The sequence below is a fragment of the Dendrobates tinctorius genome, unplaced genomic scaffold (assembly GCF_039654945.1).
Source record: "Dendrobates tinctorius isolate UK_male_01 unplaced genomic scaffold, ASM3965494v1 ptg000065l, whole genome shotgun sequence".
NCBI lineage: Eukaryota > Metazoa > Chordata > Amphibia > Anura > Dendrobatidae > Dendrobates > Dendrobates tinctorius.
Window position 1 is genome coordinate 3,589,257 of NW_027361733.1, and position 23,983 is coordinate 3,613,239.

At 47.3% G+C, this 23,983-nt stretch overlaps 1 protein-coding gene across 6 annotated transcripts in view; it reads right to left on the bottom strand.

The window, feature by feature from the left end:
- Window positions 1-850: 850 nt before the first annotated feature.
- The window catches only part of CSE1L (chromosome segregation 1 like), a 90,510-nt gene continuing 67,377 nt past the window's right edge, over window positions 851-23,983 (bottom strand). For all 6 annotated transcript variants that reach the window (XM_073580524.1, XM_073580521.1, XM_073580525.1 and 3 more), the window contains exons 21-26: window positions 15,526-15,623; window positions 6,999-7,084; window positions 2,260-2,341; window positions 1,864-2,010; window positions 1,383-1,614; window positions 851-1,295 (exon numbers count right to left, since the gene is read on the bottom strand). In XM_073580524.1, the coding sequence (XP_073436625.1) occupies window positions 1,206-1,295; window positions 1,383-1,614; window positions 1,864-2,010; window positions 2,260-2,341; window positions 6,999-7,084; window positions 15,526-15,623 (735 nt within the window). In that variant the 3' untranslated portion in view covers window positions 851-1,205. The remainder of the gene's footprint in view (window positions 1,296-1,382; window positions 1,615-1,863; window positions 2,011-2,259; window positions 2,342-6,998; window positions 7,085-15,525; window positions 15,624-23,983) is intronic.

The following is a 23,983-nucleotide window of genomic DNA, read 5'->3' on the forward strand; positions in this document are numbered from 1 at the left end:
TGGTTGACAGTAGGTGGGTGTAGCCTGTTGGGGAGGAGCTGAATTTTTCTTCCTTGTAATTCTTAGTCTCAGCCTCCTGGCAGCACCAGGGTACATACATGGTCTACAGATTCCCCAAGTAAGGCTACGAGAAAGATTTAACAGCAAGTTTCCAAACCCTCCTAAATATATACACACACTTTTTATAACTATAGATACATACAGACACACCGCAGTACTACTTCTCCTGTTCTGTGTATGCCCAATAGGCCATAAAATGAGGATGTCCCAGAGACATAGTTCTTAGGTTATCTTGTCTTCCATGCAACAGACAGGAAGTTCCTAAAGTAATGTCTGAAAATGATCTGCTCATTTCAGACAGTTTAAGATGCCAGGGACTTCTTGATACATTAACGTCACAGATCTTGTATCCTCTACTAAACATCATAGGGTCCTCATGTTAAAGGAGCATATTCCAGATCACAATCCGTACAGAGCAGAATGATCATGTCACATGCTGCTGGAATAATTCTAATTATTGACTGAATTCTTATGAGGATTGGTCTGTACACAGAAATTGCTTTATTGCAGCTGAGTTCCACTGTTATTCCACTTGTCTTTCTAGTAGCATGAATCTCCCTCTCTTAATGTGATGTACAAAGGGTGACAGCCATAAAGGGGTTAATAGTATCAAGACCTTGGAGGACATGTTTTGTTATAATATGAGGATACAGGTGGCCACTAAGCTCAGGTCAACCAGAATGCAGGTTTGATACTTGCAACCAGTCAATCAGCAGATCAACAGCTCCTCAATCCGACACTCCTCATAAGACGCAGCAGCTTCACCATAAATGGCAAAAAAATAAACATATTAAGCAAACGCTTTCATTTATTCACAGTTCAGGAGGAAAAGAAAAACACAGAAAAGAAAAAACAAAAAAAGAGGCAAAGACTGGATAAATGGCGACACTGATGATAAGTGCTTCCTATAAAGTTGCAGCCAACAAGAGTCAAATCCACCTGTACAATAATTTAACTGCTATAAGATGGGCACAGATGGGAACAATCACGCCCTCAGGACCGCCGTGCAATGCCCTCAGTACAGGCGCTGGGCACGGTGGCACTAACCGAAGAAGAACAGCTGCGTTGTAAAGTCCAAAACCAATACACTGACCATGCAGCAACCTTCACATGACTCCACAATGACCCCGCTCTGCAGCTGTGCTTCACACTAGGGTCACGCTGGCACCCTGCAAATATCCCTGGAGGAACTGGAGCGCATCTGCATTCAGACTGCTGCTGATCATGGAAGGGACCTAGGAGAAAGGACACATGATTAGTGTAGCACAGCATAAAATCATCACCATCAATATGCATATCAGGGTACACTGATGGAAGCTTACCCTCCCAGGACAAGATGCAGACAACTTTTGAAGAGACTGTGCCAAAAGGATTTTCGGATTGTTGACCATGTCACCTATAGGATCATGCTCTTTCTTGCCAGCGAAAGCCAACTGAGAAAAGGCAGTCTGGTACCCAGGGGTATCTTCAATGTCGATGAAGTGTTCATCATCTGGAATGGTGTCGTCTTCAGGCAGCTCAAAAAGGCCAATCAGAGCCTGCAATAATGGGGTCCTGGAAAAAGGGGCAAGGACAGAGGAACAATGTAACACAAAAACAGATATGACTCAATGGGAAGGATACAAGTATGGAAATGGGATACAACAAACTACACTGGAGACAAAACATAATGCAACCACATGAGCTCACAAAGGCTCTCAGCTGACCTAAGAACTTCAGCCAGATACTGGCCTCAGAGCCACACGACCACATAGACCTCTTGGGGCTTTGAGTTGTGTGTTGGTACATGTGATTGGCCCTTACCACAGCTTGGTGTACTCTGTGTCCATCATGTGCGGGCACTCAGTCAGCAGTTTGGTTATGCCAACAGCGCAGATTTTCTTCTCTATTGGTCCTGATACTTTCTGGATTTCAGGGATAATTATTTTTTCTACAACCATCCCAAACATCCTGTAAAAAAGTAGAAAAACTACCATCACACTGCTGGCTTCTATCATAGGCTGGAGGACAAAGCTGCACAATCACCACCTCCAAAATAAAGGATGATGTGCTATCAAAAACTGTTTTTTTGTGCCACATAAAAGATCATTTCACCTAAAGAAACAGAGTTTTGCTGAACTATTAGGTGATCGCATGAAATGAACATTCCTAGGATCGCATACATTTACTTTAACCTGTGAACATGGAAATCACACTTACTTGGGTTGGATGCTGTCAACCATTTCCTGTAAAGCAGTTGCTCCATATTTGACACAATAAAGGTTTAGGAAGACCAAGAAACCTGTACATCAAACAAAAAAAAAAAAAAAAAAAAGGAAAACGAAAATAGCTGCAGTTACGCAAGGTCGGTTTGGCCCCTTAGGTTTCTAGTAGTCTGCACACAATGTCTGTCTAGAGCTGATAACTCTGTTTAAACTTCATACGAAGCTACAGGTTTATCGGAAAGAGACTACTCCCATCATCTGTATAGGGAAGGAGGTTCTTAGCATTGACTGCACTATTTCTGTACAACCACGAGAGGGAGTAATCACAAAAAATATTAAAATAGGTAACAATAATGAGAATGGGACTGGAGATTCTCACATTGCCACAGGCCCGGATTGGCAATATAACCAACCGGGCATTTTCCCGCTGGGCCGCTGTCACGTGGGCCGCGGGCAGCGCCGATCATCTGGCCGCTTGCCAGCTGCTGCGGCCACTGTTGCTCCTGCCGCCGGCCCTCTGCGGGCACGGCGGTGATAGATTCAAGTTCCTCCCGCACTGCAGGGAGATAAGCCGCCACGCCCCCCAACCTCGCCCCCGCATGAGATGAGACCCCCTCCCCCCCGCAGCCACTCACAGCGTCGCACTCGCTTGCCTGCTCGCTCTGTTCGCAGGACCTGTGATGAGGTCTCAGGAGGGGAGGAGTCAGGGGGGGTCACATGATCAGGAGCCTTTGTCCAGACCCCCGATCATGTCACCCCTGACTCCGCCCCTCCTGTGACCTCATCACAGGTCCTGTGCGCTCAGCCTTGCCTCTACCGTCTGCAAGACTCTGCTTTGCTGTTGTCATGGTGCTGGTTGAGGTATGTATGTGTGGGGTCAGGATTTACAGTGTGGATGTAGCAGAGCCGTGTGTGTGCGAGGTGTACGGAGCGGAGCCGTGTGTGTACGAGGTGTACGGAGCGGAGCCGTGTGTGTACGAGGTGTACGGAGCGGAGCCGTGTGTGTACGAGGTGTACGGAGCGGAGCCGTGTGTGTACGAGGTGTACGGAGCGGAGCCGTGTGTGTACGAGGTGTACGGAGCGGAGCCCTGTGTGTACGAGGTGTACGGAGCGGAGCCGTGTGTGTACGAGGTGTACGGAGCGGAGCCGTGTGTGTGTACGAGGTGTACGGAGAGGAGCCGCGTGTGTACGAGGTGTACGGAGCGGAGCCGCGTGTGTACGAGGTGTACGGAGCGGAGCCGCGTGAGTACGAGGTGTACGGAGCGGAGCCGCGTGTGTACGAGGTGTACGGAGCGGAGCCGCGTGTGTACGAGGTGTACGGAGCGGAGCCGCGTGTGTACGAGGTGTACGGAGCGGAGCCGCGTGTGTACGAGGTGTACGGAGCGGAGCCGTGTGTGTACGAGGTGTACGGAGCAGAGCCGTGTGTACGAGGTGTACGGAGCGGAGCCGTGTGTGTACGAGGTGTACGGAGCGGAGCCGTGTGTACGAGGTGTACGGAGCGGAGCCGTGTGTGTACGAGGTGTACGGAGCGGAGCCGTGTGTACGAGGTGTACGGAGCGGAGCCGCGTGTGTACGAGGTGTACGGAGCAGCGGAGCCGCGTGTGTACGAGGTGTACGGAGCGGAGCCACGCGTGTACGAGGTGGACAGAGTGGAGCCGTGTGTGTACGGAGCGGAGCCAAGTGTGTACAAAGCATACAAAGCGGGCTTTTCCCACGGACACAGGAGTACACGGCGGAGCCCCGAGGAGCATTTTAAAACACACACATGACGTTCCACCTGAAGTGATGTGCTGGAAGCTGACCGGAAATGAGATAATTTCTTGAGGAGATTGTGATGGAACCAGGAATGCTTCAGATCCATCACCGTGTCCTCCTCCGACAGCGCAGACAGCAGGATCGCCTTGGAATCGGGGATGCTGGCCATGTGAGCGGATCATGATAGGTCCTGCACCGGGAGGCTCAGGTGGGCACTACAATGGGAGCCGGGCTGCTATAGTATCTTTGTAGAATCTTTCTTTATTTCTTTCTCTCTTTTTCTTTCTCTCTCTGTTCTTTCTCTGTCTCTCTCTGTTCTTTCTTTCTTTCCCCTCTTTCTTTCTCTCACTGTTCTTTCTTTGTCTCTCACTGTTCTTTCTTTCTTTCCCCTTTCTTTCTCGCTCTCTGTTTTCTTTTTTCTCTCTCTCTCTGTTTTCTCTCTTCCTTAGTGCCAGTCAGTGTGCCCATAATGCCAGCCACTGTGCCCTCAGTACCAGTCAGTGTGATCAGCAGTGCTAAATGGGTGCGATTAGGTGTGGATATGGGTGTGACTAGTTGTGAAATGGGTGTGGCTGGGCGTGGCCAAAATTTGCAGCGGCGCGCTGCGCGCGCCGCAGTCTTTGTCCCTCTTTCCCTTCTTCAAAACTTGGGAGGTATGATAGGGGCGGCTATGACCAGGGGGTGTGGTTGCCCAATAGAGAGCAGTTCTGCCAGGAATTCTGTAATCATGCATACAAAAGGGGACAGAGCTTTGGGAGGAGTACTGTACCTAAAAGCAATAAATAGGACTGAGCTGAAATACTGGACACAGCTCTGACTACATGTTATATAGTCGTGTTAATCTCCTCTCACTTCTTGTAAACTACAAGTGTACAAAGATATTATATAGTCACCATGTGACTAGTGGGCCTGTGTAACTTCAAATGCCAGGACTGAATTTTAGTCCCAGTCCGGCCCTGCATTGCCATATATTTGGAATTATTGACACCTTTTCTGCTACTTATTAGCAGGAGTCAGGGCTATTATTTAACCCCTTGGCAATACACACTCAGTTTTATGGTTATTGCTTTTTTATTTTTTACTAGCTGAAGAGCCCGGCGCTGCCCGGGCATAGTAACTAACTGTGGTTAGTTATAGCAAATTATAATTATCCTCCATCCCATAGTCCCGTGTCCATATACCCATCATACATATCCACGATCCCATAATCTAGTGCCCATATACCCATCACACATCCTCCATCCCATAGTCCCGTGCCCATATACCCATCATACATATCCTCCATCCCATAGTCGAGTGCCCATATACCCATCACATATCCTCCATCCCATAGTCCCATGCCCATATACCCATCACACAATCTCCATTCCATAGTCCCATGCCCATATACCCATCATACATATCCACGATCCCATAATCTAGTGCCCATATACCCATCACACATCCTCCATCCCATAGTCCCGTGCCCATATACCCATCATACATATCCACGATCCCATAATCTAGTGCCCATATACCCATCACACATCCTCCATCCCATAGTCCCATGCCCATATACCAATCATACATATTCGCCATCCCATAGTCGAGTGCCCATATACCCATCCTTCATCTCATAGTTCCATGCCCATATACCCATCATACATATCCTCCATCCCATAGTCCCGTGCCCATATACCCATCATACATATCCGCCATCCCATAGTCCCGTGCCCATATACCCGTCATACATATCCTCCATCCCATAGTCCAGTGCCCATATACCCATCCTCCATCCCATAGTCCCGTGCCCATATACCCGTCATACATATCCTCCATCCCATAGTCCAGTGCCCATATACCCATCACACATCCTCCATCCCATAGTCAACCATTATGACATCATAATGAGCGGTGGGGCTTGCAACCTATGACATCAGCGTCGCCATGGCAACCATTATGACATCATAATGAGGGGCGGGGCTTGATACACACTTTTTCCCCATTATGTAGATAGGGGCAAAATTGTTTGGTGAATTGGAACGCGCAGGGTTAAAATTTCGCCTCACAACATAGCCTATAACGCTCTCGGGGTCCAGACGTGTGACTGTGCCAAATTTTGTGGCTGTAGCTGTGACGGTGTGGATGCCAATCCCAGACACACACACACACACTTGATCTTTATATATTAGATTTCCACTTTCCAAAAGGATTACTTATTTTTTTCCTGACAGCATATACAAATGATGGATTGTTTTGTTGTTGGACAAGTATTTATTTTTTACTGGCATTATGGCAATCAGGTCTGGATTTTGTGGTCAACTGCCTTCACTGTGCGATAAATATGACCTGGCAACTAGTGATGAGCGAGTATGCTTGTAGCGGGGGTTTTCCCAAGCATGCTCGGGTGATCTCCGAGTATTTTGGCGTGCTCGGAGATTTAGTTTTCCTCGCCTCAGCTGCATGATTTGCGGCTACTTGACAGGCTAAATACATGTGGGAATTCCCTAACAAACAGGCATTCCACACACGTATTCAGGTTGTCAAGTAGCCGCAAATCATGCAGATGCAACAACAGAAACAATCTCTGAGCACTTCCAAATACTCGGAGACAACCTAAGCATGCTCGCTCATCACTACTTGCAACGCAATACTGTGGGTCAGTATAATTACAGCTAAAGTTCTATACTTTTCCTTTTTTTTCCACGTAGGATGATATAAATGTTAATAGTTTGGACTATTTGGACAGGCAAATAAGGAGAGGTGATTAAGCTTTAATATATATTTTTTTAATACATTTACAATATAAATGCCTTTTTAACTTTTCTTTTAGTCCCACTTGGGGACTTGAACTTGCAAACCTTGATCACTTGTACAATACATTGAAATGCTTCAGCTATTCTAATATGTAGATATTATGTAGCAATGCAGTATGACAGGCATTCACAGTATTATCATGACATTGAAATCTCTCATCTACAGTATGGAAATGGAACTTACTCTTTACAAACTTTGTGGTTTTGGAGTTTTGTAACCTCTGGAAAAGCACAATGAAGATCTGCCTCTTATACTGATCCACACATTCTCTACAAGAAAAAGAGAGGCATCATTGAATAATGGAATAACTTCTCATCTATGGAGAGCTGCATCTTCATACCCCCCTTTCTACCCTTTTTTATATTAGCTTTTCCATAACAAATGAAGTTGTCCAAGAAGTCCAAAGCTAGGCCGTTAATGTCAACTTTTTTGTGTAGTTAGAAAAATCCTCTCTTTCTCAGGCACTTCATTGAGGAACACAAGAAACCATAGGTGTATACTGCTGCCACCAGGAGGCTGACTCCGAAATACACAAAAAAAAAAGTAATCTCCTCTTCAGGCTACAGCCACCTACTGGCACAAAGCTGGACAGCACGGTGGCTCAGTGGTTAGCTGCGGTCCTGGGTTTAAATCCCACCAAAGAATACAACTGCAAAGAGTTTGTATGTTCTCCCCGTGACTGGGTGGGTTTTCTCCAGTTTCCTCCCACATTCCAAAGACATTCTGATAGGGAATTTAGATTGTGAGCCACTTTGGGGACATCAATGATGGATGTCTTTAAAGCACTGCAGAATATGATGGGAGCTACTGTATATAAGCAAAGCAAAATAAATAAATAAAACTACGTTTAGCTTAATGCCATGTAGCAGTCCCAGACTGGCTTCTGCCTATAGTGCCTTATTATTTTTACCTATCTTCTCTTTTTCCCTTCAACTTAGGGAAAATGATTGGAATGGACCTTTCTGTAATCCTCATAAAAGAAAGAGAGCAGTCTGTAATTACACATGAGTTATACTCTTCCATCTGAAGGGCAGGGTTTTACTAATGCAGTCAGCATTCAGGTACTGGTACGGAAAATCAATTGCCTTTTGTCTCCTGCCCACCCCACCGAGCGTGGATCACAGAACAAAGCCTCTTCAGGACAGGTAAGTATAGCCCTTTCCCGCTGCTTTGTGCTGGCTCCCCCTTGGCCCGCGTTCCTAGCTTCTTCTGTGACGGCCTCCACACTCTTCTCTGGGTAAACTGTCTGGCTCAGGGGAGTGACATCTTGGTATCTCTCCAGCACTCCCCTCCTCCTGGCAATGTTTTCTCTCTCTTGGTCCCCTGTCATGTCCCCTCCAAAAGAGGATCACACAACAGTCAGCCTAGCCTCCATTCCTCACCCATTCTGCCTGCGTGTTATGCAAATGCAAATTCCCCTCCGGCCTACTTATCACAACCTGCGCCTACTGCTCTCGCCCGACTTCCCCCACTTCCTCTGGCTCAGGAGCCCACCCCTCTCCCTACCCCCACGGCAGTGAAAAGAGTCGTCCCCACCCTTACTTTTTTCCATTCTGTATCTGAGCTGGTCAAGGAGTCCCAGACCCTGGTCACAGTGAAGGAGCACCCATCCATGTTGACCACTGTACCTGGTTCTCTGATCACTACCCCGTATGTCAGACCCACCAGTTGCTCCGCACTAACATGGAAGATCACAGCAATGATTGAAGCGTTCTCGAAGGAGTTCTTCGTCTAAGGGTACAGTTACACCTAGCGACTCACCAGTGATCCCGACCAGCGATATGACGCGGTCAGGATCGCTGGTGCATCGCTAGGTGGTCGCTAGTGAGCTGCTACTCAGGCAGATCTCACCAGCGACATCGCTGGGGACGGGGATCGCTACTTACCTGTCAGACGCGGCGATCCTGCGTCCTCCCGCCCGGCTCCACGCGTCGCTCATCGTCACAGCAGGAAGCGCCGCAGGAAGTGACCGACAAGGAATGATCCAGGAGCTTCTCGTGCGATCAGCGATAACCAGCGGGGGAGCCGGTCGGAGGTAAGTATCACATGCAGCGATACCATCTTGATCTCCCTTACTCAAGATTCAATCTCTACAGGAATTGGACCACAATGTAAACACAGACTCAGATCTGGATTCCAATCAGGCAGCAAAATTGAGGGATATTGATGAGGTTCTCCGCACTGCAACATAAGTAAAGACAGACCATCCTTCTAACAACCTACAGCTTGGCAGCCACAGAAACAGTCAAATAAGCCATCCAGAACCAGGGGAAACGAGTTTTCCTCAGGCTGACAGGGTTCTGTCACCCTTGAACCTTCTTTGGGTGGACGTCTTGGCTTTCTACAGTTACTGACATTGGAGTCAGCAAAACAGTCTCCTCAAGATACAAGATGTAATGCACCACCCTTTCGAGCAATCCTTTTTTCCTATCTTGTCCTCCATGGAACTCCTCCTTGGTTGAATATTTTCCCCACACCATCCCCTCCCTGCTCCAATCAGCCATCACTGTTCCAGTTCCCATACACAAATGCTTTGAAATTCTGGACATGAAACTGCTGAACAACCGAGTCTGACTATGCTGCTTCAAGATGGAGTCACTTCACTCTGTTGCATCATCCACGGAACCCGGAGAGTTCCTATGCTCAACTGACATCCAAGATGCTCATCTCCACTTTCCCATATTTCCAGCTCACAAGATTCCTTTGTTTTGTAGTCGAACTGTCTCCAGTTCGTTTGCTCTCCCATTCAGACTGACCATGGGTCCCAAGATGTTTATGGAAGTCATGGCACTCAAGTAGATCAGGGGAATTGTGGCAATTCCCTAACTGGACAACATTCTTATCAAGGCTCCCTCTTATTCTGAGAACCTTGGGAGTCTGCAGATCAACCTAGAAACACTTTCCCTCTTCAGCTTGATTGCCAACGAATCAAAATCCTCTCCGATTCTGGCTCAATGGCTAGTTTTTCAGCAAATTCTTCTCACCATAGTCCAGGCAAATGTTCTGGTTTCCAGAGAACAAGATGTCTGCTCTTCAAGCCAAAATCCATTCCTTGAGGTGTCCCTCACAAGTATTTTATGCAAGATAACATCTGTCATCGAGGCGATTCACTTTACTCAGTTCCATACCAGGAACCTGCAGCTTGCTCTTTTCTCATGGTGGGATGATAGTCTTCTACCAAAATCACCAGGTTCTTCTACCTACGAGCGTCAGACAATCCCTGATTTGGTGGCGGTACTCGCTCATCGTTTAGTCATTCCTTTCTTTTGATTGATTGGCAAATTGAGATAATTGACACCAGCCTTATGGGTTGGGGAACAGTTTTCTGGACGTTTATGTGCAAGGATGATGAAAGAACCACAAGGTTCTACTTGTCATCAACATCCTAGAGCTCAGAGCCATTCGTCTGACCCTTGTACATTGGCAGGAACAGCCATTTGGTCTCCCTGTTCGCATTAATTCCAACAACGCCACTGCTGTAGTCTACATCAACCATCTAGGTGGGACTCTAGACAAGGCAGAGATCTCACAGATTCTTGCCTTGGTAGAACGAACAGCTCCGCAATCTCCCAGAGTGGGAAAACTGGGCCACAGACTTTCTAAGTCAAGAAAACCTAACCTTGGGAGAGGTGAGAGTGGTTTCCTGTGTCCCACAATGAAGGCTTGGAGAAAAGGATTGTATCCGGAGTACCAAAAATCCTTTTATTGTTTAAAACACTTCATGTTAGACTAGTTCACACCAAATTTTTATAAGCTGCTTCACGGTTTAATAGTGCAACAAAAAGAGATTTTTGGTACTTACCGTAAAATCTCTTTCTTGGAGCCTTCATTGGGGGATACATAGGTGTATGCTTCTTTTCCTAAGAGGTTAACACTATGCAAAATAGGAAAAAATAGCTCCTCCCCGGCAGTGTACACCCACCGACAGGCATCAAGTACCTCAGTTGGTGAAAAAAGAAGTAGGAGAAGCAACAAGAACTCAACCATATGTACCAATCAAACAAAAGGCGCGTAGGCCCCAACAATGGTACAATAAACAAACGGAGGGTGCTGTGTCCCCCAATGAAGGCTCAAAGAAAGATTTTACTGTAAGTACCAAAAATCCCTCTTTCTTGATCGCTTCATTGGGGGACACAGGTAACCATGGGACGTCCAAAAGCAGTCCCAAGGGTGGGATCATGAAAGGAGCCTCAAGAGAGAAAGGACTTAGGTCGGTCGGTGTACAACCGCTGCCTGCAGTACCTTCCTACTCAAGCCTGCATCGGATGAGGCGTGGTTATGAACCCTGTAGAACCTCGCAAATGTGTGCAAGGAGGATCAAGTTGAGGCCTTGCAGATTAGTAATGCCAAAACCTGGAGACGAACGGCCCAAGAAGACCCCACAGCCCGGGTGGAGTGGGCTCTCACTCCCAGAGGAGGCAGTTTTTCCTGTACGCGGCAAACCTCCAGTATTGCCGAACGAATCCAACGAGCGATGGTCGATTTGGAAGCTGGGAGCCCTGTCCGACAACCTTCAGAAATGACAAATAGGGAGTCAGATTGACGAAAGGGAGCAGTTCTAGAGAGAGAGAGAGACTCGAATGGCTCTGACGACATCCAGTTTGTGTAGAGACTTCTCCAGAGGATGAACCGGGACAGGACAAAAGGAGGGAAGGACGATGTCCTCATTGTTGTGGAAAGAAGATACCACTTTGGGAAGACTAGAAGGAACTGGTCTGAGAACTACCTTGCCCTGATGAAGTATAAGGTGCAGGGAACGACAGAATAATGCTGCTAACTCGGATGTAATTGCAATTAGGAAGGCCACCTTCCAAGAGAGGAAGGAAAGCAAAATGTCCTGAATGGGTTCGACGGGCGCACATTGGTGAATGCGGATGACGAGGTTAAGATCCCATGGATTTATCGGGGGGATGGTAAGGACGAGCCACGTGGGCGAATCCCTGGAGGAAAGTTTTCACCTGCGGAATGGAGGCCAGATCCTTCTGGAAAAGGGTAGACAGAGCGGAGACCTGGCCCTTTAGGGTACTGAGGGATAGGCCTGAGTCGAGGCCTACTTGAAGGAAACCCAGGATAGAAGAAAGGGAAAATGACATTTGAAACAGGTTGTTTTCTTCGCAATATCAGAAAAAGGCTTTCCAGTACCTATGGTAAATGCGCAAGGAAGCTAGTTTTCCAGCTCTGATCATGGTCTGAATAACTTGATGGGAAAACCCCGACTCCTTCAGGACCGCGGCCTCAACTGCCATGCTGTTAAACTCAGAGATTGAGAACTCTGGTGGAAGAGGGGGGCCTTGCGAGACAAGGTCTGGACGGTCTGGAAACCTCCAGGGAACATCAGAGAGCATGTTTACCAGCTCGGCACACCAAGGTCGTCTTGGCCAGTCTGGAGCTATCAGGATGACTGGAATCCTTTCTATCTTTCTTATGACCCTCGGAATTAAGGGAAGGGGCTGAAACAGGTAAAGTAGCTGAAGAAAATGGGACCACGGAATTACCAGAGCGTCGCAACCAATGGTCCGTGGGTCCTGGCCACGAACAAGGGAAGCTTGTGGTTCAATCGAGACGCCAATGAGGTCGACGTCCAGAGTGCCCCAACGCTGACATATCTGATTGAAGACCGTGGGATGGAGAGATCACTCGCCTGATGCGAGTCCTTGGCGGCTTAGGAAGTCGGCTGCCCAATTTTCTACCCCCAGGATGTGAATGGCTGATATGGCTGAAATGTGAAGCTCCCCCCAACACAGGATTTTTGCCACGAGTCCCGCCTTGGTGGTTTATGTACGCCACAGCCGTGGCGTTATCCGATAGAATGCGGACTGGTTTGCCTGTTAGGAGAGACTGCCAGCGGAGAACGGCAAGGAAGATTGCCCTGATTTCCAGAAAATTGATGGGGAGAAGTGCTTCCTGGGCGTTCCAGCGACCTTGCGCTGTGTGCCGAAGGAAAACCGCTCCCCACCTGAGGAGACTGGCATCGGTGGTGATGACTTGCCACCAAAGAGGAAGAAAGGACCTCTCTCGCAGGACTGAGGCAGATATCGTCCACCAGGTCAGAGATTGCCTTACTTTGAGAGGCAGGAAAACAGGGCTGTCTAGCGAGACCGTTCTCTTGTCCCAGGCAGACAGGAGGGACAGCTGAAGAGGACGGGTGTGGAACTGGGCGAAGGGCGCGGCTTCCACGCAGGCAATCATCTTCCCCAGGACTCTCATGCAGGAGCGAAGAGAGAGGGGGACTGGGCACTTTAGGGATCTGATTCCCTTGCAGAGAGCTGAAAACTTGTCCTTGGGAAGGAAAACCCGAGCCAGGTTTGTGTCAAACTCCATGCCCATGAATACTAGTCGCTGAGTCGGGATCAGCGTGGATTTTTCCCTGTTGATTATCCAGCTGAGACAGGTCAGAGTGTCTACGGTGAATTGAAGACTCTGAACGCAGTCTCGGCAGGACGTGCCTTTCATCAACAGATCGTCCAAGTAAGGGATTATGAGAATTCGCCTGGAGCGAAGGATGGCCATGATGGCTGCCTTCTTCAAGTCCCTGGGGGCCGTCCGTCAGATATAATAGTAGTGATGAGCGTTGCATGAGGTGCTGTGCAGCGTCCAAGATGGAGGAACGCAAGGACCTTCGTGATGGGAACAGTGGGCGGGGTTTAGTTGCCAAGCAGCGTGATAGGCTGTTCGCTGAAGGGGGCATGGTCAGACAGGAGAATCGCATGCTTCAAAAGTGCAAGTACACCTGTGTGCTATGTAAATATGTAGCCTCTGATTGTATGAAAAAACCGTCGCCAAGTGAGCGCGCGCCGAGCAGGGAGCGGGACAGGAGGAAGCTCCTATGAAGAAAGCGAAAGTAAAAACCCAACAGTGCTGACACGCTGAGCATGTGTATAGGGAAGACAAAAGCCGGTACACCGGCAAATGAGACACATTTAAAATGTGGTGCGGACACTGCGGGTCCCGGGGACTGGCAGAGGCCGAGAGATGAGCTCCTATGAGGGCGCGAAATTCAAATTGTGGCGCGGGTACCGGTAGGTCCTAGGGGGACCCGGGAACTGACAGTGCTGGGGAGGTGCGAAATTTAAACTACACGGACGCCTATGGTATCTATGGGCTCAGGAAAGGTTCAGCCGTGATGAGGAGTGTCCGCTGGACGGGCGGACAGGGAAGGATTACCTACCTGAGAAAAATAGTCCGGCTCCACTTCAGAGATGAGACAAGGATCACCACAGGAGCCCTCCGGACAGTGCAGAAGACGGCATCAACCCCCTTATGAGAAGGGGGGAGAGGTCACTGATGGTGACCACCGTCTTCCTCTCAGCCCTCTCCGAAGAGAGGGTTGAGGAGGGGAAGTGGCAAGGACCAGCCACCGGAATTCACCCAGGAGCACCCGTGAGGGTGACAGGGGATAGGGTTCTGCCTGCGGGCCTGAGAGTTGCGATGTGGGTGACACCACACTGCTTGCTCAGCAGCATAGATATGGGAAAGCAGGGTGAGAATTTACACCCTGCCTCCCTGAAGCTGTATCTGAAAAACAAAGGGAAAACATTAGTAACACAAAACAAGACCTGAAAGTAAAAGAAGGATTAGATGCAGATCTGGGAACAGATCCAGGTCCGCCTCCTACAGACACTAAGCACAAACTGAGGTACTGGATGGCTGTCGGTGGGTACTGCCAGGGAGGAGCTATTTTTTCCTTTTTTGCATAATGTCAGCCTCCTAGCAACAGCAGCATACACCCATGGTTACCTGTGTCCCCCAATGAAGCGATAAAGAAACAGGACAGATACATTTTGATACTGATGCAAATAGATCCTTTTTTCTAGTGTGTTGCATCCATAAAATTTTTAAGAATTAAAAAAAATAAAAACAAACAGCAGGCTACTCTATTTTGATTAAAAAAAAAACGGATTCTAATGGAGATTTGCACAAATGGACACCTATGTGATACACGTTTCATCAATTACATTCTACGTGAAGAACGTTTCCATTATGTACAGGGCAGCACGGTGGCTCAGTGGATAGCACTGCAGCCTTGCAGCGCTGGAGTCCTGGGTTCGAATCTCACCAAGGACAACATCTGCAAGGAGTTTGTATATTCTCCCCGTGTTTGTATGGGTTTCCTCCGGGTACTCCGATTTCCTCCCACATTCCAAAGACATACTGATAGGGAATCTAGATTGTGACCCCCATCGCGGACAGTGATGATAATGTGTGCAAACTGTAAAGCGCTGCGGAATATGTTAGCGCTTTATAAAAATAAAGATTATTATTACGTCTACAGAAACGTGGCATGAAACTTTCCTTAAAGTTGCATTCTTGTTAGCATTTTTCTGCCAAACCTGTATAAATGTTAGTTCAATGTCAGTGTGTTAATAAACTCACCTATTGCCATCTTCTTCTAAATACACACACATACATAGGGATGTGCTAAAAAATTCACACCCTATCAAGATGACCTCATTCCAAAATGGTCCTGTCTACCATTCTCACATCACATGCATCAGATGCGCCTCATCAATCCCACACTTAGGATATCACCATGATGAAAAAAGCCCCATCTTGTGTAATAAGCTTGGAGTTTTGTATACTCTGATTTAAATATAGGTGAGAGTCTTTGGGCCCAACAGGGAGATAATTTGGGAACAGATTCTAGAATCTTTTAAATTAAAGGTCATCTTTTGATAACATTCCCTTAAACAAATCCTGGTTGGTTACTTACGAAGGTAAATGCTCAATAATGCTGTTCAGCAAATAAAACCCTTGGTGGTCATTGGCTTTGGAAGCAATGAGTTTCTGGAAGACGCCAAGGAGTCCAGGCTAAAAGAAAAAAAAAACAAGAAATGAGGAAAAAAATAAAATAAAAGCATCTGACACCTCAGGACAGCTTTGTCCTTACTCGTGGGAGCATGGTCAGTGCAATCAGTATAAGTGCTCCACAATTCTTACAAGATAGTCCAACTCACTGGGAAGGTAATTCCCAGTGGCTATTCAGATGGCAACACAAAAAATTACTGTTTACCAGTGCAGGCTCCATCTATCCTATCTAACTAGTATGAGCTGCATTCAGGTCTTACAGACTTGGATCAGTACGCTTGTATGGAGCAGGTTCAGGAGCCTGCACCTGCTGCTAACAGCAGTAAGCGGAACAAGCTCTGATCGCTGCTGCTTAACCATTTAGACGCTTCCTTAAGCAGCATTTAAGTGATTGAAACAATGTAAGACCCTGTTTGGGTGCCCATCGCCTTTCCTGTCACCATGATGCAATTGAATGGTGGTAATGGGTCACTCTGCAACAGGATGCTTTCCAGACATCGCCATCTTGAGGATCCTATGAGACTTATGTTTGCTGTATGTTGCAATGCTAAAATATTGCAGTATATAGTGCTAGTGATCAAAGAAAAAAAAAAATAAATAAATAAATCAATCACAGGTTCAAGTCACCTGGGAGTACCAAAAAGAAATATGTAAAAATAGGTATTAGACCTACCGGTAATGATGTTTCCAGGAGTCCATCCTGACAGCACCACGGAGGACGTCTTCCTCCTCCTTACAGGGACAGGAAAGCACACGAGAGGTTAAAAGGTCCCGTCCCACCCCCTTTGCCTCGGTGATTTAACGAGTACCACAGAATGGATAATGCAAATAACACTTTAATGACAAATCATATTACAGCATATGACATAACATGAACAGGGAGGGAACTACCCGTGCTGTCAGGATGGACTCCTGGAAACATCATTACCGGTAGGTCTAATACCTATTTTCCAGGACGTCCACCTGACAGCACCATGGAGAGTATCAAAGCACCTCCTCAGGGTGGGATTACCGCCTGGAGAACCTTTCTCCCAAATGCGGTCTGTTGACCAGATAGCACATCAAGCTTGTAGTGCTTGCAGAATGTGTCAAGTCTGGGCCAGGTTGCTGCCCTACAGATTTGCTCCATCGAGGTGCCTGCTCGCTTGGCCCAAGAGGCTGATACTGCCCTGGTAGTGTTGGCCTTTAGGCTATATGGTGGGTTAGCGCCTTCAGATTGGTAGGCGTTTGAGATTACCGAAGTAATCCATCTTGTGATGGATGCCTTTAGGTTTTTTTTTCCCCCTTATCTTTTCCTCCAAAAAGGATAAATAGGTTTGGGTCAATACGCCAACTGTTAGTGGCCTCTAGATAATCTATAACGGCACATCACACATCCAGAGAGTGGTGACTCTGTTCCTCTTCATTGCGAGGGTTGTCACAGAGGGATGATAACACTATCTCATGGTTTAAATTTTGGCTGGTGGCTACCTTCGGAATAAATGCCGGGTCTAATCTCAGGATTATACGGTCTTCTCTGATTTGGAGATATGGGTCTCTGGTGGACAGGGCCTGTATCTCACCAATTCTTTTATCCGTGGCGATGGCTACAAGAAATGCCGTCTTCCGAGTGAGTCAAGAAGGACATCTCCTCACTGGGGACATAAGGATTTTTGCATAGCGATCTGAGGACCAAGTTAAGGTCCCAAGGCGGGGTGAGTTGCCTGATTGTAGGGCGTAGCCGTTGTGTGGCCCTTATGAACCTTACTACCCAAGGGTGAGAGGCCAGAGGGTAATCAAAGGAGGAGCTCAAGGTAGAAATCTGGACCTTTAAAGTGTTGGGTTTAAGGCCTTTATTAAACCCAGACAGCAGGAAGTTTAGGACGCTAGGGAAGTCATGGGTACCCGCCACGAAGTCGGACCTGCCACCCTCCAGACAGAACCTCTTCCATATCTTTAGGTATTTTGCAGATGTGACCGGCTTTCTGCTGGCCTGTAGAGTAGATATGACCTGATCTGATAAGTCTTTTGCTTTCAGGATGTCCCTTTCAGGATTCAGGCCGAGAGGTGATGTCTTGCTGGATTCGGGTGGCGGATCGGGCCTTGGTGGATTATATCTTTCTTCAGAGGGAGCTCGATTGGGCTTTCTACTGCCATGGCCCCCAGTAGGGGAAACCAGCTACAGTTGTGGCCAAAAGTATTGACACCCCTGCAATTCTGTCAGATAATACTCAGTTTCTTCCTGAAAATGATTGCAAACACAAATTCTTTGGTATTATTATCTTCATTTAATTTGTCTTAAATGAAAAAACACAAAAGAGAATGACTCAAAAAGCAAAACATTGATCATTTCACACAAAACTCCAAAAATGGGCCAGACAAAAGTATTGGCACCCTCAGCCTAATACTTGGTTGCACAACCTTTAGCCAAAATAACTGCGACCAACCGCTTCTGGTAACCATCAATGAGTTTCTTACAATGCTCTGCTGGAATTTTAGACCATTCTTCTTTGGCAAACTGCTCCAGGCCCACGAGGGACTGAAGTGCCTGGGTCCTCAGGATCAAAACTGCTGTCACATCGTCAGACAGTATTCGGATGTGTTGATTCCTTAGTTTATTCTGGTTTTGTCATAGGGTTTCCCAAACAGCATAAAGTTCCCTGAAGTGGGAGGATCTGTCTCTGATGTCTTCTGGCCATTTGCCCTGAAAGATCTTCCCTTCTACATGGGCTCCACAGCCCCACGTGCTGGCGTCTGTGGTGACTACTACTGTGAAGTACAGTATTCAGATGTACGGGACATCTTGTTCTCAAAGACTCCATTTTTGTGCTTGCGACGCCATTTTGTTTACGAGTTAAATTTTGTAACTTAACTAGGGGAAAGTTCACGGTTGTTATGAAACCAGACTCTTCCAGCTTGTACAAGATATGAGACCCTGAAGAATGTGCTATTGTTCTATTTTCTACGTCACGCAGCTAGGGACATATTGCGATTTTCCTGCAATACTATTGGCTTATAAAGTAAATGTATTACGACGATGTTATTTGTAACTATGTACTTTGCATAATTAAGCAAAATACTATAAAAAGAGGTGACATAAACGGGGTTAGCGATCTCCTTTGGTCTTCCCATACAGAGACACATCTCCGTCTGGTCATTTCAGTTGCTAGCAACGCTTTGTGGATTAATTTGGAAATCACCTGGTCAACCGTGAAGGGTTAATTTAGCCCTCCATTAATAGCTACCTTGTCAGCTGGCTGCCCAACGTGGGGGCCCCCCCGAATAGGGTCGCCTCTGCCTCCGGAGGACAACAAGACAAAGGACCCTCGGACCGGACACAGGCGCTGGAAAATTGGGACTGATCATCCCCCACGACAACCACGGTAAGTTGGCAGTTATACTATTCCGACTGAACGTTTGGTGTGGGTTTTTCCTGTGCTTGTTACTGCAAAGAGGATCTGAGGTTTGTCCTTGATGGTGGGGTGATTCTTGGGTGGAATCATATAGAGGTGCAGTCCCATTGGGGGGCCCAGTGTTCGAACCTTACCTCAACCTTACACCCCGGAATGACCAGTGATTGTGACTCTTTATAGTAAAAATATCCTGAAATCCTGATCAATGAGAGTCAGGCGTTGTGAGGTGATCGAATATTGGGTAGGATACGTAATTCAGGTATATATTATAGATAGATATATATCTATCTATCTCCAGAGGTGTCCGGATAGTCTGAGATGCTCTCCTCCTTTCACTAAGTACCGCGTTGAATTTTGGGCATCCCAGAGGGGGATAGACCCTGTGGAACAGACTGAAACGGCCGCTCCAGTACGGTGCACAACTGAAGTAAGGATATTTAGCTCTAAAGGAGAGCATTATGTTTCTGGGGAAGAAAAAGAAAAGTTTGGAATTGTGTGAAGGAATGCAGGAAAAATATTTTCGATTCTGGGATTTCCTAAGGGCGGGAGGCTACAGCCTACGCTATGGGACGAAGGTGTTAAGAAGAACAAAGGGAGGTTGATTGATGATGGTTTGCTTAAAGACGCTGAAGAATTCCGTGGCTTGGCACATGAATTGTGTGATGAAAATTATGTGGAAGTTGAAGAGAAAGTGAATTCTGATTGTTTCTGTTATTGCTATGTTGAAAAAGGAAAATTGTCTACCGCTGTGACAAAGACTGAATGTTTTGTGGTGCAGGAAAGAATTGAGAAAGTGATTGAAGAAGAAGGAACTGAGATTGAGACTGTGTCAGGCAGAAAAAGTTAAAAATGATGATCTGAAACAAGAGGTCTCCCTGCTAGATGATAAGGTCCCTCCCCAGGAAATCAAGCCTCTCCTCCCAACTGTAAGCTCTGTGCTTAACCCCAGGGCACCAATATATCCTAGACTGCCAAAACTCAGTGCGCCCCCACCCTATGATTCGGGTGGATTTGTGCCGTGTGTGGAGTTACTAATCCTCAGTGGAGAGAGTTCTGTTACAATTGTGGAGCAAGGAGATCCGGAGTCGCAGCCGCCACCTTTCCCTTGTTAAACGCCGACGGTACCCATTATCAGCCACCGCCGCCAGCCTCAGTCCCTGCTATGCCTAATATTGCTAGTGGTTATGAGTATCCACCTCCCCCATTTTAGTCACTCGGTCAGAGACAGGATACACAGAGGAGATAGAAGATTTCCAGGAAATATATTCCGACGTTATTCCTGGACCCCACCGTCATGATGTGCTCTTTAGGATAGGGACAGGGGATCTCACGAAGCAGCATGTTGGGGCCATAGTAAATGCAGCGAATAATCAATTCCGCCATGCTGGAGGACTGGCCGCAAAAATTTTACAGAAAGGCGGACCCATGATACAGGAAGAATCTGATTCGTATATAAAAATGCATGGCCAGGTAGAAACAGGACAGGTCGCAGCAACCAGAGCAGGACAGCTGCCGTGTCAATATGTAATACATGCAGTGGGACCACGATATGACCCTACCAACATTCCTAGGTCCCAACAATTGCTTACTGAGGCTGTTCAGAACGCAATCCTGTATGCCTCCTCTGTCCCCCCCGGTACGATGCCTCAACGTACAGTGGCCATACCATTTAATCTCTGCCGGTAACTTTCAATATTCCAGGAAGGATGCCGCCATGGTCATAGTATCAGCAATAGAGCGGTGTATAAAGGAAAACCCCATAAAATTGGAGGCGGTCCGATTTGTCCTCGACAGTCGCCTAACGACCCATCAGGCAATAAAATCTCTAACTGTAACAGAGCCTCCTGCCCCGCTTCCGCAGCAGATGCCTCTTGTGCCCGTACTACTGCCACCTCTCCACCTGCCCCCGAGTCAGTAATATCCGAATTTGAAGAGGATAATGTGGAAATCACTCCTGACAGGCCAAAGTATACTCCCTTCACCCCATCCCAACTAGACACCCTTTGCAATCAATTACCCGATCCAGAGACTTCCCCCATGGCCTTCCCCCATGCAAATGGCAGCAAATCGAGAGATTTATTCCACATACTTCGAGTAAAAGATGGGGAAGGGTATTTTCCAATTATTGAGGGTGGCATAATGTATAATGTGAACCTGGATGGGGGAACCTATGAGAGTGGTGTCTATTTCGGCAATGCTTTAAAGGGGGTATGGGCACAAGATAGACTAGCGGACCAAGCTACCTCTCTCACAGATGTCACACAGGACAGGGGGAGACTGCCGAGAAGTTCTATGGGCATCTTATGGTAGTATTTACAGATCTGGGATTCTCACTGAATAATAAAGCCCACACACACACCTTTTTGTGGCAGCTTTGATGTCCAGCCTTAAACCCGAATTGCAAGAGGCTAGAATGTCTATTAGACCTGACATCGAGAATTCCACTCCGGATGATGCATTAAAAGTAGTAAAAAGTTTTCAGAAGAATCTAGCTCGCTCTGCATCAGCAAGGAAACCGAAAAACAAGCCAGCAGCCGCAGCTGTCTCAGCCCCCACCATATCCCCCACCGCAACTGTGAGCACACAGCTGGTTCCTTATCAGTGGAGCACACAGCAAACCCCAGCTCCCCCTCAAACTTCAGCTCCCTCTCCTAATCCTATGGCTGGGAACCTTACTCCCCAGATCCACCGTGCCAATTCTCGTCTGCAATGCTGGCGCTGTGGCCGACTCGGTCACTTTCAGAGAGATTGTCATACGCCCGTTGATAGATGCTACCCTCAATTTTCCTCTTCCAATCGTAACCTAAATACTGTGAATTCTAGAGGGTACCTCAGTTACGGACAGCCCCAAAATCCTGATAATTGTCCATACTGAAGGGCTGGCCAACGATAGTCTGCTATGACAATGTCCTCCACCAAACCTGGGGCATGCTCATCTGTCACGCTCCCTGTAGGGGACACCCTTGTTAAGTTCATGGTAGACACTGGGGCGGCCAATTCTATAATCAAATCATCAGATGTACCTACAGATATCCCTATTCAATTCTCAGATCAAGAGCTTGTTTTAATCTGAGTAGATGGCAGACCCAATAAACATACTCTTACAAAGCCCATCCCTGTGGGACCCTTCCCCGAGGTTACTGCTCAGTTCGTAATCTCTCCCACATGTCCAATAAATTTACTAGGGGCAGATTTATTATCCCAGTTCCGCTCCAGAATACAATTCCAAGATGATGGTCAGATGGTTCTTACGTTACATAACACCTATGCAGATGAAGACAGTGAGGAAATTTGTATTTTGCATGCCCTTCCCACAGTTATAATGGCCATGATAGGCCCAGATCCACCCCCAATATTGCCTGAGGATCAACGACTCACCCCATACCTCTCAGAGATACCATCTAAACTTTGGTCAAAAGGGCCAAATGATATAGAGAAAATGCCTGTAGAACCAGTAAAAGTGTTTCTCAAACCTGGTGCCCCTTTTCCCAAAGTCCATCAATATCCTTTGAAACATGATCAGGAGCGGGGCCTCCAGGAACAAATACAAACGTTACTTGATAACGGTGCTCTGGTACCCTGTGTTTCTCTTTAAGAAAAAGACCCCGCCTGGCCAGCCCCCTGTGTACCAGCTGGTACAAGATCTACGGGCAGTTAATGCAGCTACTGTTCGGGAAACTCCAGTGGTGCCTAATCCACATACTCTTTTGTCCCAAATACCCCAGGATGCTGCTTGGTTTACAGTCATCGACCTTACCAATGCCTTCTTTAGCATTCCGTTACACCCAGATTGCCAGTATCTGTTTGCATTCACTTATCAGGGGCGACAGTTAACATGGACAGTTAAATCACCCCCAGGTTACACTGCTTCAGTATGTGATCTTTTGTTGTGTGCACGAACGGAGCAGGAAGCCATTGCTGCCGCTGTTAGCCTCAAGCATCTGGCAGCACTGAACTGTCGGGTTTCGGCCTCGAAACTTCAGTTCTGCCTTGGTTAAGTGATATTCTTGGGTCACTGTCTCCTTCAGGGTGTCAGACACCTCACAGAAGAAAAAAAAGCTGTCAGCTCCCTTCCTTTCCCAAAAGATGAAACTGAACTCCAGCGTTTTCTTGGATTATGCACTTATTGTCGTCAATGGATACCGGATGCATCCCGCGTAATGCAACCCCTTTATAACGCCTTGAACGACGGCATAATGAACTATAAGGAAAGATCACCGGTTTGTATGTAAAGCCTCCATCGCGCTTTCTCTGAGTTAAAATGGCTTATTGCTTCCGCCCCTGCCTTGGGCATCCCGGACTATACTCGACCGTTCCATTTGTATGTGTCTGAGAATGAAGGAAACGCAGCAGGGGTACTTACACAATCACATGGCAATAGGCAATGAACAGTGGGCCTGCCTCGACCCAGTGGCCCAAGCATCACCAAGTTGCATGAGGGCAGTTCACGCCACTCATTCGTTGCTTGGCAAGACTGCAGACATAATTCTTGAGCATGAAACGCATATTTTTGCCCCACATGACATTGCAGCAATACTGACACTTCAGCAACCAAGAGATTTGACTGTGCAACGACACTTACGGCTGCAGTATTCACTCCTTTTGCCTGACTATGTCAAGTTGCATTGCTGTACTACAATCAACCCTGCTACTTTACTGCCGGTCCCAAAAAAAGATGGCAGTGATGAGGATTATCTCCAACATGATTGCTCCCAACTTCTGACTGAACAAACAGCTACTCCACCAAATGTCAGTGAGAATCCACTTCCAAATCCTGGTCTGGTGTTATACACGGATGGTTCAAGATATACTGACGAGTTTGGTAGATTCCACACGGGATATGCTGTTACCACAGAGGACACTGTAGTGCACGCAGCTGCTCTCCCGCCCTCACAGTCAGCGTAAGAAGCAGAACTCCAGGCTCTGTCTACTGCAAGTACTTTGGCAAAGAACAGACGGGCTAATATATAC